General features: G+C 34.6%; 3 protein-coding genes across 15 annotated transcripts; all 3 read left to right on the top strand.

Moving 5' to 3' along the window:
- Nucleotides 1-316: 316 nt before the first annotated feature.
- On the top strand, nucleotides 317-4,000 carry LOC122007138 (poly(A)-specific ribonuclease PARN-like). Of its 12 annotated transcripts, XR_006118852.1 has the most exons (7): nucleotides 317-714; nucleotides 1,258-1,388; nucleotides 1,825-1,943; nucleotides 2,098-2,223; nucleotides 2,316-2,577; nucleotides 2,949-3,153; nucleotides 3,616-4,000. XR_006118852.1 is itself a non-coding variant. In XM_042562929.1 (5 exons), the coding sequence occupies exons 1-3, from the start codon at nucleotides 461-463 to the stop codon at nucleotides 2,109-2,111; spliced, it is 399 nt and encodes a 132-aa protein (XP_042418863.1). In that variant the 5' UTR covers nucleotides 317-460; the 3' UTR covers nucleotides 2,112-2,223; nucleotides 3,072-3,153; nucleotides 3,616-4,000. The 12 variants fall into 12 exon arrangements, 7 of the variants coding, with proteins under 7 accessions (XP_042418863.1, XP_042418862.1, XP_042418861.1 ...); XR_006118850.1 differs by having other exon boundaries at nucleotides 1,825-1,931; nucleotides 2,316-3,153; XR_006118853.1 differs by lacking the exon at nucleotides 2,316-2,577.
- Nucleotides 4,001-4,999: 999 nt separating this feature from the next.
- LOC122007136 lies at nucleotides 5,000-7,640 on the top strand. 2 transcript variants are annotated; one of them, XM_042562921.1, is made up of 6 exons: nucleotides 5,000-5,161; nucleotides 5,241-5,460; nucleotides 5,739-5,834; nucleotides 6,383-6,638; nucleotides 6,932-7,009; nucleotides 7,194-7,640. In XM_042562921.1, the coding sequence occupies exons 2-6, from the start codon at nucleotides 5,359-5,361 to the stop codon at nucleotides 7,334-7,336; spliced, it is 675 nt and encodes a 224-aa protein (XP_042418855.1). In that variant the 5' UTR covers nucleotides 5,000-5,161; nucleotides 5,241-5,358; the 3' UTR covers nucleotides 7,337-7,640. The 2 variants fall into 2 exon arrangements, with proteins under 2 accessions (XP_042418855.1, XP_042418856.1); XM_042562922.1 differs by having other exon boundaries at nucleotides 5,003-5,161; nucleotides 5,232-5,460.
- Nucleotides 7,641-8,836: 1,196 nt separating this feature from the next.
- On the top strand, nucleotides 8,837-16,044 carry LOC122007135. The gene is made up of 5 exons (XM_042562920.1): nucleotides 8,837-9,142; nucleotides 10,964-11,082; nucleotides 15,361-15,418; nucleotides 15,506-15,583; nucleotides 15,656-16,044. Exons 1-5 carry the CDS (start codon nucleotides 8,941-8,943, stop codon nucleotides 15,847-15,849), a joined length of 651 nt encoding a protein of 216 aa, XP_042418854.1. The 5' UTR covers nucleotides 8,837-8,940; the 3' UTR covers nucleotides 15,850-16,044.
- The last annotated feature ends 407 nt before the right edge of the window (nucleotides 16,045-16,451 follow it).

Below are 16,451 nucleotides of genomic sequence, written 5' to 3'. Positions count from 1 at the left end.
TTCTGTGATAAATTTCGTTTATAAATTAATTAAAAATTAAAACGAAAATAAAATCTGTTTTAGATGTATATAAATCAGAGACAGATTTAATACGGAATTATTAATCCGTTTCATTTTAGTAAATTATATATTTTTTTAAAAAAATTAGACAGAATTTAAAATAAATTTGAAAGGAAATTATATATAAATTTTTATAAATAAAAATAAATATGAATTATAAATAAAATTTAAGACTGTATAATTTTTGTGACTAATTTCATTTATAAATTAATTAAAAGTTAAAATGAAAATACAATTGCAGAGAATAAATGTCGAGTTCCGATTTCGGAATGGTCATGGCAGGTTAAGACATGCGGGATCTGCCATTTGTTTGGGTGTGCTACCGATCCTAACCCTAGGTCTGCTGCCTCGCCTCCGTCCCTTCTCCACCGATGCGCCCGGTGGCTGCAGCGTGGCCGTGATGCAGGTGACGAGGTCCAATTTCAACGCGGCGCTGGAGGGCCTTAGGGCCTGCGTAGAGGAGTCGGACTTCGTGGTCGTTGACCTTGAGATGACCGGCGTGACGAGTGCCCCATGGAGGGACTCGTTCGAGTTCGACCGATCCGATGTCCGTTACCTTAAGCTGAAGGACTCCGCTGAGAAGTTCGCTGTCGTGCAGTTCGGTGTCTGTCCCTTCCGCTGGGATTCATCCAAGGACTCCTTCTTCGCCCATCCGTTAGTGTTCTTCATCATTTGGTTTTCGTTTTGTTATGATAGGGTTCAATGTGGTTTTAGAGAAAATGGAAGTGATGAATTGACTTCTTTATCGGTTTTATTTTTGTGGGGAAAAAAATGATCTTTACCTCATTCTCCTGTTCAAATCGAATGCCTTGCTTAGGATATTCTTTCACGTTTTCTCCCTCTGGAAGCTAGGCCTGCTTGCGATAAAGGTTAAAAACTGTTCATATGTCAAGCATATGAGATTCATGACTGATTTTTGCGTGGTTTTACCTTATCACTTCTTTTGACGGATATCCAATTTATGTTTTGATGAGATGGTGGTAGTTTACTGATCAAGACTATTCATTTGATATTTTTGGGTTAATTTATCAGTCATACTTGCTTGTTCTGTGGGACAAGTCTCGACAGACATTGGTAGGTAATTGTAGACGAAATTTGTGTTAGATCACCTAGTTATTAATATAAGATTCTGTATGATTTCATGTTTGTAGAAATTTGTTGGATTTCGTGTGACATCTGCAGCTCTTTACATTGCAGGCATAACTTCTATATCTTTCCACGGAATGAGTTGCCACTTCATGGGCCACCTGATGATTTCCTATGGCAAGTAACATCCATCGACTTCCTTGCTAAATGCCAATTTGACTTCAATGCATGCATATATGAAGGTGCTTTTCTCAATCAAGTTCTTCGCATCCTACTATACATACAGTGTTGCCTTTCCATCATACCACTAAAAGATAAGTCTCAATTAGTCGTTCTATCTACTTAGTCATTTATTAAATCTGGAGAGGCAAGGGGACTCCTTCCATTGCTTGTTGGGTGACTGTGGGTTCACATGCCCTTTTTATCTGTTAGCAGTTTCTTGTGCTGTGTCATAGAACTCATCAGTTGTAGTTACCAGTGTATATTTGATGTTCGACTTATTTAAATCTTAAGCATTTGTTAATCCCATGAGGATTCTGCTTCTCTGAATAACTGGTGACAAATTTTACAATGCCTTGTGTCAATAAAATTTGTCTTTCATTTTTAACTTGCAATGTGTAAAGATGCATTAATTGTTAGATACCAGTTTCCTTTTCTAACAAAAGCTAATAATTACAGGTTGTGAAAAAGCACTTCAATGACCTCATGTATGTTCGTGTTGTTGATGAGGACAACTCATGGCAAATTAAAGGAGGGTAGTCTATGTCGACACAAATGAAGATAAGGTTGTATTGATGGTATGGAATGAAGCTATGTCTTGCAGAGGCTTTTATAACTTTTAACCTTACCATATTCTGGAACAGTTATATCTCGGAAACAATGTTTGACAGGACTTTGACTGAAGCTCAACCATGTGAATACTAAATTTTGTTATTTACTTTTTATATGCAGAAAGATGTCCTTGAAGATCTGAGAAAAAATGCAGAAAAAAGAATCAAGTCTCTGTTGGATTTTGGCATGTTGTTGATCTTCTTGCATCAACAGAAAAATTGATTGTCGGTCATAATTGTCTTCTAGGTTTGCTGTTTATGCTCATAGAAGTCTCTCTCTCTCTCTTTTTTTTCCAGTTTTACCAATACCATCTGATCAATTTACTTTTATATAAACAGATTTAGCTCATATATACAACAAATTTTTTGGTCCTCTTCCTCCATCTTTGACGGAATTTGTGCAAGCTGTCCATAAAAAATTCCCCCACATTGTTGACACTAAGCACCTTTTGAACTCAAACCAAACAATTAAGCATTTGATGAAAAAGAATAGCAAGTCATTGTCTTCTGCCTTCTCTCTTTTATGGCCCAACGTATCATCTAATTCCCAGACCACTTCCAAGTCTTACTTGAGATTTGAGGTCCAAACAGATGAAATTAGGTAAGCTTTCATAATTCAATCATTTTATTCATTTGTTTCTGCATCAGGAAATAACAAACTAAACATGATCATTCGTTATTTTTTGACTTTGTTGGGTTGGAAATTTTCTCATACTATTTTTAAACTCTCAAGTGTAAATCTGTTGCTATTATATGTTTAATCTATCTGTAGCAGTTGTAGTAACTATTAAAAAGGATTTGCTTTGATCCCTTTTCTTTTATTATTTATTCACAAGAATTTCTTTTGTCATTTTCCTTTTTTTTCGTAACATTTGTACTCTTTGCATTCTCATTTCAATGTTTAGTGTTTATTGTATTTTAGGTTGTTACATATTGTTTCCTTATAGCCACAATGTTCTAACTAATTTGTAGATGAGAATGAGGTTATCTAGAGGTAATCAAGTTATCCAAGAATGATCCGTAATTATTTAATTAGGTAATTCTACTTTTCCATATTCTATTGTGACTTATGTTTCACTCGTTAGTATCATGCAGGATACCAAGAGCAAACGCTGCATTAGCCACAACAACAAAGAGCAAATGTTGGATTCAAAACCATCTTTTAATCTTTTGCTTGGTACTATTTGCTTACTATCTTCTATAGTTTTGTTTATTAATATTATAGGATTATTTCTTAGCAATATTTATAGTTCGTGTGGTATTATGTTGATAGATATTAAGCTTTTTTAGTTTGTGATTTAAATTAATCAATGTGTAGTAAGAAGACCATCAAGTCTTTTCTATTATCTTGTATTTGATTTTGTTATATGTACTTAGAGATTCTAAGTTTAAGATTCAAATTTGAAGAAAATCCTACTTAAGTATTTGTTCACACTGATATAATTTTTATGGTTTTGTGATGCCTATTGTTTCAGAGCCAAAAGAGTTTTCATGACTTGTTAATTCTTTAGCATTGACAACTATGGACTAATTAGTGGTGATCATTGATATTGATTATGACTTTTGCACAATTTTAATTTATTTGCATTAAAAATTTTGATATTGCAAGACTTACTCGTTTCATGTTTTGATTTGTTAGATTTTCTCAACAAAATTGGTTGGTTCATTAATTTGTACAAGAGAAGCAATTTATCTCATGAAATTCGAAGACAAGGAGGGCAAAAAGAAGAAATTGGTTGGTTCATGCATGCTATTAGCTCGAGGATGGAGGAACAAATTATTGAAAGGAAAAAAAACTTGTTATTACATAAAGTAGGCAGAGGAAAGAAAATCGTATTGAGGAAGGTAGGTAAAGAGAAGAAAATCTCAAGGAGATGATTCGGAAATGATTCAAGAAATGGAATATACAAATCATTTATATCTAGGAGAATTTGGTCTTTATAGTTTGATTATTGGTCAAATTTGTTTGGATAATGTAAATATTTATTTATTTTAATGTTAATTGTATAATACATTTGGAATTAGAAGTTATTTCTTTTTAATAAATTTAATTTATTTGAAATGAAGAATTATTTAAATATATTGATGAGAAATATAAAAATATAATATAATAATATTTAGTGATAAATTTAAAAATAAAATTATATACGGATTTATAAATAGAATTGTAAACAGATTTATAAACAAGATTAATAACAGATTTAAAACAAAATTAGAGACAGAATTTACATTTGAAATTAATTTTATTTTGTTAATTTGAAAACAGATTTATAAACAGTTTTTTCATCCGTTTTTAAAATTAGAGACGGAATATTTCCGTTTCAAAATTAGCTACGGGGTTTTCACTAACGGATTTTTGAGACGGAATATTCCGTCTCAAACTTTCTTTAGAGACGGAAAAATGATTTCCAGAGACAGATTTTTTCGTCTCTAAAGCCCTGTTTTCTTGTAGTGCACCATCTCTGACATTTTGTTAAAAAAATAATATTATATATTTGAAAGCTCTCATTATCACTTTGATTGACCGGTTCATCATTGTTTATTGTTGAAAATTGAAATTAGCTATATATTTAGAAAGTCCACGACCTAAGCTATCTATTGATACTATTTTTATTAGAAAATATCATGACTTAGAATATTAGGTATTGAGTTTTAAAAATAAAATATATAATAATAAATAAATGAATGAAATTGTAGGACAGGGTGAGGTTGAATCAAGTTCATATTAAATATAATAATAATAATAAGAAGAATAAATAATAAATATGTTATATATATATATATAATATGATAATAATTGAAATTAATTAAAATTTAATCTAATTAAATTTATTTAGGAAAATAATAATAATAATAATATAAATAATAGTTAATAAGAAAATAAATTTATATGATTCTATTGATTTTTTTTATATTTTTAAAAAAATTTAAAATGAATTTTTATTATATTTAATTATATTATATATTAAAATGATTATATTTTTAGAAATGAATTTTATTTATCAAAATCTAAGTTCTAAATTTTTATTACCAACTTGCGTCTTCTCTTTTCACTCCCGTCGCACGAGCAGAAACCCTAAACCGCCGCGGCTGCCGCCTTCTTCTACTACAGTGCGCGCTGTGAGCTGCCCGATCAGGCCACGCCGGAGCGCCTCCGACGTCGTCGTTGTCCGATTCTTCCGGAGGTAATCATTTCCGATCCGTTCCGTTCCGGCCGTTCCAATCCGTTCTTTTACCGTTATAACGTCCGAGAAGGCGTTTCAGAGCAAGCCACGTTATCCGTGCCGGAACACCCGTTCCGGCCGTTCCACGTCCGTTCCGACGAACCATGCTTCTCCTTCTCCCGCTCTAGTGTCCGGCCAATAGCTGCAGAGGTGGAGTAATGAGAGAGGCCGAGAACGTGGTCGCATCCTCACCGCCCAACGGACTCGTCGCTGATGGTCCTCCAGTCGACACTGCAGTGCCGCTGTCGTCGCATGGCAAAGTACGTATTTTATTATTTCGTAATCTCTTCGATCGTTTGTAGCAGAATTATGCCCACCAGTGTTTGTGCATCCTGTTTCTAGTTAACTGCGGAACCAAGATCAACTCTGTTGAGGGCAAAAGAATTGAATAAAAAAACGTTTTTTTTTATCATTGTCTGTAAAAAAATTGTGACACATGAGCTTGGAGATGTATATGCTTGCTGATCTAGGTTATCTGTTTTTTTTCTTCTTTGAATTCAACTTGTTTCTTGGTTTAAAACATAGACCCATTGTTCAGGTAAAGCCAGGAACAGTTAGTTGGGTTACAGCAACAATTGTTGGAGTATTTGCAGGGTTGCTATATGGTGGAAGCAAAGAGGCTTCTGCATCTGTAGTAAGCTTCCTATTCCTAAAATACTGTTGTCATTATTTATTCCTTGTTACTAAATTTTAATTGTATTGTATGCATGTTAAACTTTCTGTTTTTGACTTTTTAAGTTGGAGCATAGAGCAATCCACGAATCATATGGGCTAATCTGAAACTTTGTTGCCTTTTGTTGGAGCTCAGATCAATGCATTAAACCTCATTCTTTTATTTACTTTGGGACTTTGTTGGAGTCCTAATTCTTGATTTCTTGCCAACTTAGACATGATACAACTTCTAAGTCACTAACACTTTTGTCCTTTTTGTAAATGTGTCATGGTTTATTCGTTTGAATTATTATTAGGTGTTGAGTTCATATTACCTATTGTCCATCATGCGTCTCCACTTGGCATTAAAATCAAAAGCTCTCAGTTGTTACTATTTGTCAAGCAAGGCCAAATTAAAACAAAAAGGCAAACGACAAAGTTAGAACTTGCAGACAATGCTTGTTGTTAAGGGTGTACATATGTCGTGCTCCGCCTATCTATTGAAGGATAATGACATTCTAATATCTACAGAGCAAGGATGCAGAAGTTACATTAAAGCTAGGGAGTACACGCGACAAGCGTGAACAGTATAGAATAATGAGAGATGCAATGGAGAAAAGGTTTATTCGTGTTGCTCGTGGTTCACTTGTTGGTGGTGTCCGCCTTGGCATGTTCACTGCAGCATTTTATGGCTTGCAAGACTTACTGGCTGAAAAACGAGGTGTTCATGATGTGTATAATGTGGTCACCGCTGGTTCTGCTACCGCTGCTACGTTCGGTCTTATATGTGAGAAAAATTACTCTTTTCTTCTGAACTTTATCTTTGTTCTGTACTAACATAATGATTTTCCTTACGAAGTAGCATGTCTCTAAGAGAATAATTTCACTACAGCTTTGGGTTACGATTGCTAATGAAAATACTGCAATAATTACATATGGTACCGTACATTGAATCATGTTTTGTATTGATCTTTATGTTTTTGCTCTGTCATGGATTAATCTCTAATTGAACTAATATTAAAATGAGTCAAGTGATAAGCAGCTAGCAAAGAAAGTACCTTATTTTGTTGTTTGTTTCAGTGCCAGGGTCCCCAATGTGGCGTGCAAGGAATGTATTGCTTGGTTCTGTTTTGGGAGCTGGAATCTGTTTCCCTCTGGGTAATGAAATTGTAGTTTAATTCTTTTAGATTGTCATATCAATGTAATTCTTTAAAAACTTAATCTCATCAGGTTTACATATACCAATGATCATTACTCTTACCATGCTGCACTTCGCAGCCTCCATTTTCTCATACGTGTTCTAATTGTTTGATAATTTCAATTTATCGGTTTGCTATGCCAGGATGGGTTCATCTGAAGCTGGTGGAAATGGCAAACAAAGAGCTATCAAATTCTAAGTCTGCTGACACAGAAGGGCAGAACGATACAAATAAAACTGGTGTTGGTGCAGCCATAGAGAAGCTCGAAGAACGCCTACGGCGATAGCTAATACTTTCTGCGATCTTGGTCGATGGATGGACAAAATGTTACAAGGTTTTGTGATGTTCCTAGCGGTATAAGAGTGCATGGTGGATCCAATGCCTCCTCTGAGAGGAATAACTGCATGAAGTTTCAGCAAAGAATTTCATAAAATATTAATGGCATAGTTCAACTTCTCTTTGCCAATATCTGGAAAGTGATGAGAACTAATTGTTTTAGGTACTCATTCATTGGAAGGTTATAATTTTCAAAGTTTAAGGATTTTTTTTAAATTTAAAACAATGGCAATAATTCTTGGAGATTTGTTATAGTTATTGGTTTTCTATCACTAATATTATTTCATGTACTATAATACTACACCATCAATTTAAGAAATATTTAAAATGTGCATTATAATTTGGATATTTATTAAAGAGTAATGTTATGTTTTTCCACCCCTCGCGTGGGACTCTGTCCGCAATTTATTCAGACTTTTGGACGTTCAGAATTATTTTCGAGAGCTCTGTAGATATGTTTACTAAAAAATTACACTTGGTGTTATGAGCATGTTTATTAGAGTTCTTTATGCCGTTAATAAATTTTGTCAAAAAAAAAAATCTGATTGATGTTTTTAAAAAAACTTAAAATTTTATTTTATTTTTTCTATAGAAAATAAAAAATGTATATCATATTTCGATTATTTCAAAGTCATAATGTAACTCCGAAATATAAAATATATCTAGATTATTTACTTAAATGTTGGACAAACTGACTACTACGTTTTTTTTAAAATTATGACTACTCAATTAAACTTAAATTTAACGTGAACTTAATAAAAAAATCTAATAAATATATTTAAATAATAAAAAAAAAAAATCAAACATAACCGTTTGATATTTATACAGGTATTTAACCAAAAGACACATTCAAAATTTTTTTAAATGGTATATCTTATTGTAGTTTTTACTAAAAGGCACACATAATTTTTAAAATATACTTTTCATCAATTTCAGCTTTAAATTAAAATTAAAATAAAAATAAAATTTCTTATTTAAATTAAATGAGCTGAACCGAATTAATCAGATAAGAAAAAAAAAACTTAATTATTTTATTAATAAAAAAATAAAATGATAAAATTTATGATGATCTCCTAATTTTATTTTACTTTTACTTATTTTTATTAGATATTATATAATAAAAATAAAAAAATAAGAGTTTTTCAATTTTTTATTAATATTATTTTGTATTTTTAAATTTTTAATAAAACTCTAAAATAAAAAAAATACGGATAAATTTAAGAGATTGAATATTTTTATATATAAAATGAGCTTTTTAATATCATATGAAACTCTTTAATGAAACAATTAATATTTTTTTCCGTTTGATGCAGTTTAATTAGGTTTAAAAAAAACAATTTAATTTTTTATTTAATTTAAGATTGAACTAGATATAAAAATATTTTAGAAATTAAATAGGCTTTTGAATAAAATTCAAAAAATTCAACGGGTTCAAAAGCACCCAAAGAAGGGTAAGAATCCAGAATGTTCCCTCTGCTTCTAGTTCTACGCTTATAAGCCCTAAACCAACCCTCTCTCTCCGAATCGATCGGATCCCCCAATCATTCATTGCTCATGGCTTCTTCAGCTGCCGCCACTTTGTTCTCCCTCTCTTGGTCTAATCCTGCTGCCGCCGCCTCTGGCGCCTCTCCGCCGTTGATGCCCACTCGTCGTCTTCCTTCCACGGTCTGCCACTTCCCGGAGTCGTACTCTCTTCGCTGGTCTGAGCGGTCCCAAGCCCTCGCCGCCGCCTACAGAAGAAGAGACGATCTCAAGGGTGTGTTCGATATTTTAAGTACATCTCGATTTTAGCCTCCCATAGATTTGCCGCTTCATGTTTGTATCATTTCTTTTTCCTTTTTTGTTTGTCCTACCCAACGGCGGAGCTAAAGGGCTAAGTTTCTCGTTGGCTCCAAGTATCCTGAGCTGAAATTGGAGGATTCTGGTGTTTGAGGGTTAAAAAATTTGCAAATTTTTATGCTGAAATTTTCTTGTTTTGAAATCCTAATTCGAATGGACACATCTTGGGTTTTTAACAAGGGCAATGAAATTAATCGCATTTTTTATTTCACATTTTTTGCTTTTTTTTTCTTAATGATGCGAAGAGGAGCTTTATGCCCAGAAGAACCAATGAGCCCATCGTGTGAACGAGAATGGAGGAACCAGGCAATATAATGAAAGAAAATATACATTTGCAGCACTGTTGATAAATAGGGAGAGTTTTTGATCCATGTCTTAGAAGGTTGACTTTTATGACAATCTTTGTAATGGATGAAACTTTGGTACATTATAGAACATCCAGGGAAAGTTCTAATCCATGGCTTGGTAGGTTGACTATTAAGGCAGTGTTTTTATGATCTAGCTTTAGTACATTAGACACCTGCAGAGAGTTTAGACGTAAATCTCGCACAGTATGATTTGTTGTTGATTTTTATTCCTAATTTCCTTTGGGTTGATATCATCATCTAATGCACAGATTAATGTCATGCCAACTTCTGGGCTGAAATCACTATGCGATGGCCATCACTTGAGTTTTCCAGTGTAGTCTAGCACATTTCTGGGAAAAATAAGATTTACCTTTGCCAATATTGATCTTACATGGGCAAATCCATTTTAGTACTGGCTGTATTGACAATCATTTTATGAATATAGTATTTGCATGGATTCATAATGGATGCAACCAACATATAATGCTACCTTGAATGACCTTCATATGAAGTATAAAACACAATTTCAGATGAAAATACTTGAGGGAATAACTTTTGATTTCTTGAGGACAAATACAGAATATTAACCTCTATAAATGAGGTCAAATACAAAAATGAATGCTTATACTTCTTTTGTTAATTGTTAACCTTTGTACATGAGGTATTTACTCAAGTATGGCATTGCATTTGCTCTGTCAAACAACAATATTTTAGATTAGTCATTTTCATTCATTGCCCATCATTCAAAAACTGGTACCAGAATACAAATATTTGATGAGCTACATGACTTGGCATAACAGTAAGTAGAATGGTTTATACATGTCATGTATGTTTTTCAGACTTCAGACAAGTGTGAAGGAACACCATAGATCACTGAATGTTTTCATTTTATGCATTTTCAATTCTTTACATTTTATTTCACCCTGTAATATTACTTTGTGATCTTATTCTATTTGTTAAAACTGCTGTAAATTATGTTTAGACCTTTAACAATAGTTTATGATTTTATACCATTTGTTATTACACACTCTATTGTTTCTTGCAGCTTATCACTCTAGTAGCATGACATTGGAACCGTGGAAATTTGTGATTTAGCCATGGCATAAAATTTCATCCAGGGTTATGTACATTTCTTGTGTTTTTCTTTTGCACATTATTGTGAATCTGTTTGCTGAACAATATATTAATTGTGTACCGCTTCCTATACATTTTGTTAATTATCTACAGAAGTCATGTATTCTGTCAAACATTATCAGTGAGTTCTATTAATTTGACAATTCTGAAGCTGCATAAGAATCTAGTAGTATAGTTATTTGTTTATGTAAAGCTTGAAGTAGTTAGACTCTGATAGATTTTGCTACGAGCTAAATAGTTTCATTATATCGTTTCAGCAAGGGCACAGATGAATGAATCTCAAGGTTTGTCACCAGTAGATGCATTGGCAAATGTGAAGCATTTACTTCTTCCCATCACAGATCGAAATCCTTACCTATCAGAGGGAACAAGACTGGTTCATTCTATCTCTTTCCTTCTTGGTTCCTTTTAATGCTGGCATCTAAACTTGTTCTTGATTGCAGGGTAGCTATGGAATGGTTATGAAGTAAAGTAATACAACATTAATTCTCAACTCGTCATTCACCTATCCTCTAAAATGCACTCCAATTCCTCTTACACCCAGAGGAGCTACATGTTAGGTTAAGAATCTTGATTATCATTGCATGCGAATAGGTAGTAAACAATCCATACATTGAAAACCAATTTGATATCAATTTAAATTAATATTTAATATTAAGAACATTTTAAAATTTATTCAAAATGATTAGCAGACTAACTAAGTATTACTGTGCTAAAATATTTATCATTTTTTGATCTTTATCTCACAATTAGTGGTGTTCCAAAGAGTCTAGATGCATCTCTATACGCCTTCAAATTCATAGTTATCATATATCTTGGGTGGTAGGATCTGATTCTGGATGGAAATTCTATACATATTGCATATATGAGTATAACATCCATGATAACACTATCGAACTCTATCTCCGTAGAGACCCTCTAATAGTATAAAAAAACTAAAGTAATAAGTAGCAACATGTAGAGAACTATCTAATTTACTCTTCACATATTTTTTTAATATACTTCAATTCACACTTAAAAAAGGCCATTATGTCGATCTTAGCACCCTTTATGCCACCATACACACATTTCATTGTCAGGTTAATAAATAATATTTGTAAAATTCTAAATTTATTCAAAACTACAAAAAGTAAACTTAATTTATCAAGTAGTAAATATTACCTAGGCTAAAATCTTTATCTGATCCATGACTAAGCTAGTGGTCTTTCAAAAAATTTGGATGCATCTTTATGCACCCTAAATTTCATCCTTAGCATAGTATCTTGGGTGGTGAATTTAGGCTAGGAAGACTATGCGCATGCGAGTTTGTCATTTGTGCTAGCACTATTAGACTCTATCTCTACAGAGCCTATATTAGCTAAAAAAAAAGAAGAGAGAATTAAGTTAATAAGTAGCTACTTCCATCACATTATCTAATTGCACCTTCACATATTTCTTAATGGGATTCACATTTCACATTTTTAAACAAAAAGACCATTATCTCTCTTAGGATCCTATGCCACTCACCGTACACAATTCTTATTCTTCTCTTTTTATTTACATAAACAATCCTTAACAATTTCACTAAAAGCAAAAACAATTATAGTCTAAAATTTACACTTGGCTAGAACCGTGTGTTCATCGTAGTAACATTTGCTCTCTTACCTTTAATGCTTCTAGACCATTTGCATTGCACCCACTTATCCGAAGAAAATGTCATTCTTAACTTTTCCCTCACATCCATAATAGCGAAAGCAAACAAGTTGCAAATCTTGTGATTCCAGCTTCTTAAGTCTAATAGTGAATTGAATATGAAAACAGAGAAATCTCTTGCCTTTTCAACTGTCCTTAATCTTTTTTCTTACCAATTTCTTAAGTATCAAACTAATCGTGTGGACCACACAAAGGGACTTTGAATGTGTGGGCATTCCTCTTTCATCAACCTCCCAACATCTAAACTTGTAACATCTTTTGTCTCTATTTGTAGCATATTCTCTTTCCCAACCTCCTTAATGCATTCATCAACATATTCTTTGAGAGTTCTCTTATTGTGCTCACCCAGTCACCCCCCATCGACCCTCACCATTCGTGACAGAGAGGGAGGGCCGACATGGCTAGGGGATGGGCCCCCCACATGGCCGCCTCCCTCTCTATCGCGCAAAGTGGCGCGCATATGCGTGTGGACACACATACACACAAGAATGTTACCCTGCATACCCTTAAGTGAGCGACCAGGGGTGACATCCAATGTGGGGACGTGGGTGATCTGGCGCTGCTAAAATTCTTTTTTTTTTTAATCCTTCTTTCATTTGCATGCAACAATTTTCCTCTCTTTCCTCTTAAATCAAAATAAAATTTTCTCCTCTCTCCTTTGATTTCATGCTGCAAGTGCAGGTTAAAAACCATCACTACAGCTTAAAACAGCAACACGAGCGATTTGACGTGGCTAAAATTTATTTTTTTTGATCCCTTTCATCTACATGTAACAACTTTTCTCTCTTTCCTCTTAAATTAAAATAAAATTTTCTTTTTTCTCTCCTTTGATTGCATGTAACAATCACTGTGGTGCTGGTTTTTAACCAGCACCACAGCTTAAAACAACAAAACCTTGGTGACCAACACCACCTTAATGGTGCTAGTCTTGGTTGGTGCCAGCACTAATGTGGTGTTGGTCTTTAAAGACTAGCACCAATGTTTGGTGTTGGTCTTTAAAGACTAGCACCAATGTTGGTGAGGTGCTGGTCTTAAAGACCAGCACCAAGGTGTTTCTGTTTTTATCAGTAGCATCTTGGTGCTGGTCTTTAAAAACCAGCACCACATACCTCCGCAGTGGTGATTGGTGCTGGTCTTGGTTGGTGTTGCTCCTTAAAGACCAATACTAAAGTGGTGCTGGAGACCAGCACAAAGGCGTTGTTGGTGCTGATCTTTAAAGGCTAACACCACTAACACCTTGGTGATGTACCAACGTGTTGTTGTTTTATCAATAGCATCTTGTGTTGGTCTTTATCAGCACTATCCACCGCTGTGGAGATTCTGTGGTGTTAGTTTTTAAAAATTAGCACTGATTGTTGCATGCAATCAAGAGAGAAAGAATAGAGAATTTTATTTTAATTTAAGAAAAAAAAAGAGAAAAGTTGTTGCATGCAATTGAGAGAAGAATTAAAAAAATTGAGGTTTGGCTGCATCAGGTGCACACGTCGAATGTCACCCACGCTCGCTCACATAAGGGTGTGCAGACTATCATTCCTCATATATATATATATATATAATATCCTCATTCACTTCAAGCTCTTCATACATAAGTTCTTTACCCAACCACAGGCATCACACTACATTGCTAATTAGATCAACCTACCATTTTGTAGAATCGATGCGCTAGGGGGGGAGGTGAATAATGTTCGTGACTTTTTCACTAATTCGTTTAAAACTCGGAGTAAAATGTAGCGGAATAAATAAAGAACGGAAGTAAAAAACAACGCTAACAAGTTTGTTTTTACTTGATTCGAAGTTTATGACGACTCCTACTCCAAGGCTCACACTCGTTGAATATTATTTTGGGCAATTCACTAATAATTCGGAGATTTACAAGTATAATAATTTAAATGTTGTAACTAAAATTATACCAACAACCAAGAATTAGAAGTTTCGGGCTTTCGGTCGTCGGAGTCGTGTCGCAGAATCATAGCGTCGTCTTTGGAGTAGTGCACAAGAGAAAAGTCGTCAATTGAAGTTCTGTGTAAGGAGCCGCTCGAAGACTTTTTTATAGGCTGTTGAAGGTGCCCCGACTGCATGCAAGGTGCCTCCAGCTGTAGAAATTATCCCCTGCACTTTAGTTGCGATAATCACTACATTTTGTGAAGTTTATCCCACTGAAGGCGCCTTTAAGGCACTCCAAGGTGCCTTCCATGCACTCCAAGGCGCCTTCCATGCATTCCAAGGCGCTTTCCCGCAGTGAAAACCTTATCCCCAAGGTTTATCCATGTGAGGGTGCCTTCGCTCCATTCAGGGTGCCTTCAAGTAGGTTCAAGGAGCCTCCAGCCAGCTCTGAGGCATCTTCAATACTGTTCACCTGAGACCAACTTGTGTGTTTCAGCTCTTGCGAAACACGTTAGTTCAAATACAAAAGGATGCCCTACAAAAAAGAGTTCCCATTCCATCAATTTTCCCTGCTGTATTGTTCTTACTAAGTAGTCGCTAACATTCTGTGAATTTTTTCTGGTACCCAACTTCAATAATATTAAACTCTGTGCTCGATTAATTCTGGTGGTACATGCGTGATGATAATATCTCAAAGATATCTTTTGGTACCCCAAAGATATGTTGGATACCCTCTTTAGTAGCGTCATTACTGCAATATCTTTATAGGATTGTGCTCCACTGTGCTACTTAAAATTCACTCAACATGTTTATAGCATAGTATATTCCAATTGTGACTCCAATATATTAGTGACAATTTGGAGTTTAACAACTAATGATGTTCTCCATCTACAATTTGCATTAAGATTTACAGTATTGTAATCCGTAAAATAATATTCTACTGCAGCTTTCTGTAATTTGATATTTTAAAAAAGAATTAATAGGAGATTATAGAATTTGCGTTATGGTCACACCGTTCTCCCTCTTTTTTTTTTTTTTTTAATCTTGTATTTGATGAATTGCAATTTTTGGCTGACAGGCTGCTTCAACTACCACGTCCCTTGCAAAAAAGTATGGTGCTGACATAACAGTAGTTGGTACGGGCACAACGTCTTGATTTCGAATGTTTTTTTGTTTTTTTACATTTGAAAATTTGATGGGTTTATGACCTCGTTTCTATGTAGTTATTGATGACAAGCCAAAAGAATCAATCCCCGAGCATGATGCTCAATTGTCTAGCATCAGATGGCACCTTTCTGAAGGTTTATGTTCTATTGTTCTTCCTGACCTTTCACTATGCATATTGAGATACTGTCTTTGTTTAATCATTTCAGGTGGATTTAAGGAGTTCGGCTTGATGGAACGACTGGGGGAAGGGAAGAAGCCAACTGCTATAATAGGCGAGGTTGCCGACGACTTGAATTTGGATCTCGTGGTCTTAAGTATGGAGGCCATTCATTCGAAGCATGTCGATGCAAATCTATTGGCAGAGTTCATTCCTTGCCCTGTGTTACTCTTGCCTCTCTAGATGACAAAATATCCTGGTTGCTCGGCGATGTAAATCTTTGCAATTTCGGAGAATTATTGATCTTCTTTGTCATCATCTACACTACCAAGCACATTTTCTGAAAATAGGATGCATTAGCTATAAGCTTGCATCAAGATCAAACACATATATATAAGTTTAATAAAGTAGTAGCAGGATGGCCAGCATTTTCAGCAACTATTTGAACTGCAGAGGACTCCCGGTTGCTTTGACCCTCCTTCACCAGCATCGCCTGAGTCGAATCAGAATAGGCAACACTGACATTGGTCGGTTGAAAATGGTTGTGTTCATTCACGGTTAGCTTTCCTATCTTTCTCACATGATTCTTGTGAAGGAAATTAAATCAAGCATGTCCATTATCCAGGCAATTAAGCATACTTGGAAGCACAAAGTAAAACCGAACGAGATCGAGATGACTCATTCAGCAGGCAGAAATCCATTGCTGTCGCGGACGCTGACATGCTGTTCTTGCACCACCATAGGCGTCTTGTGATTGCAAATGATCCTGTAGCACTGCTTGCGTGACGTTCACATTGTACGCCGAGACTGTTCTGCCCAGCTGTGCTAGTGTTGAGTGCAGGTCA

This window comes from Zingiber officinale, chromosome 7B (assembly GCF_018446385.1).
Source record: "Zingiber officinale cultivar Zhangliang chromosome 7B, Zo_v1.1, whole genome shotgun sequence".
Taxonomy (NCBI): domain Eukaryota; kingdom Viridiplantae; phylum Streptophyta; class Magnoliopsida; order Zingiberales; family Zingiberaceae; genus Zingiber; species Zingiber officinale.
This window is presented reverse-complemented; position numbering and strand designations above follow the sequence as displayed.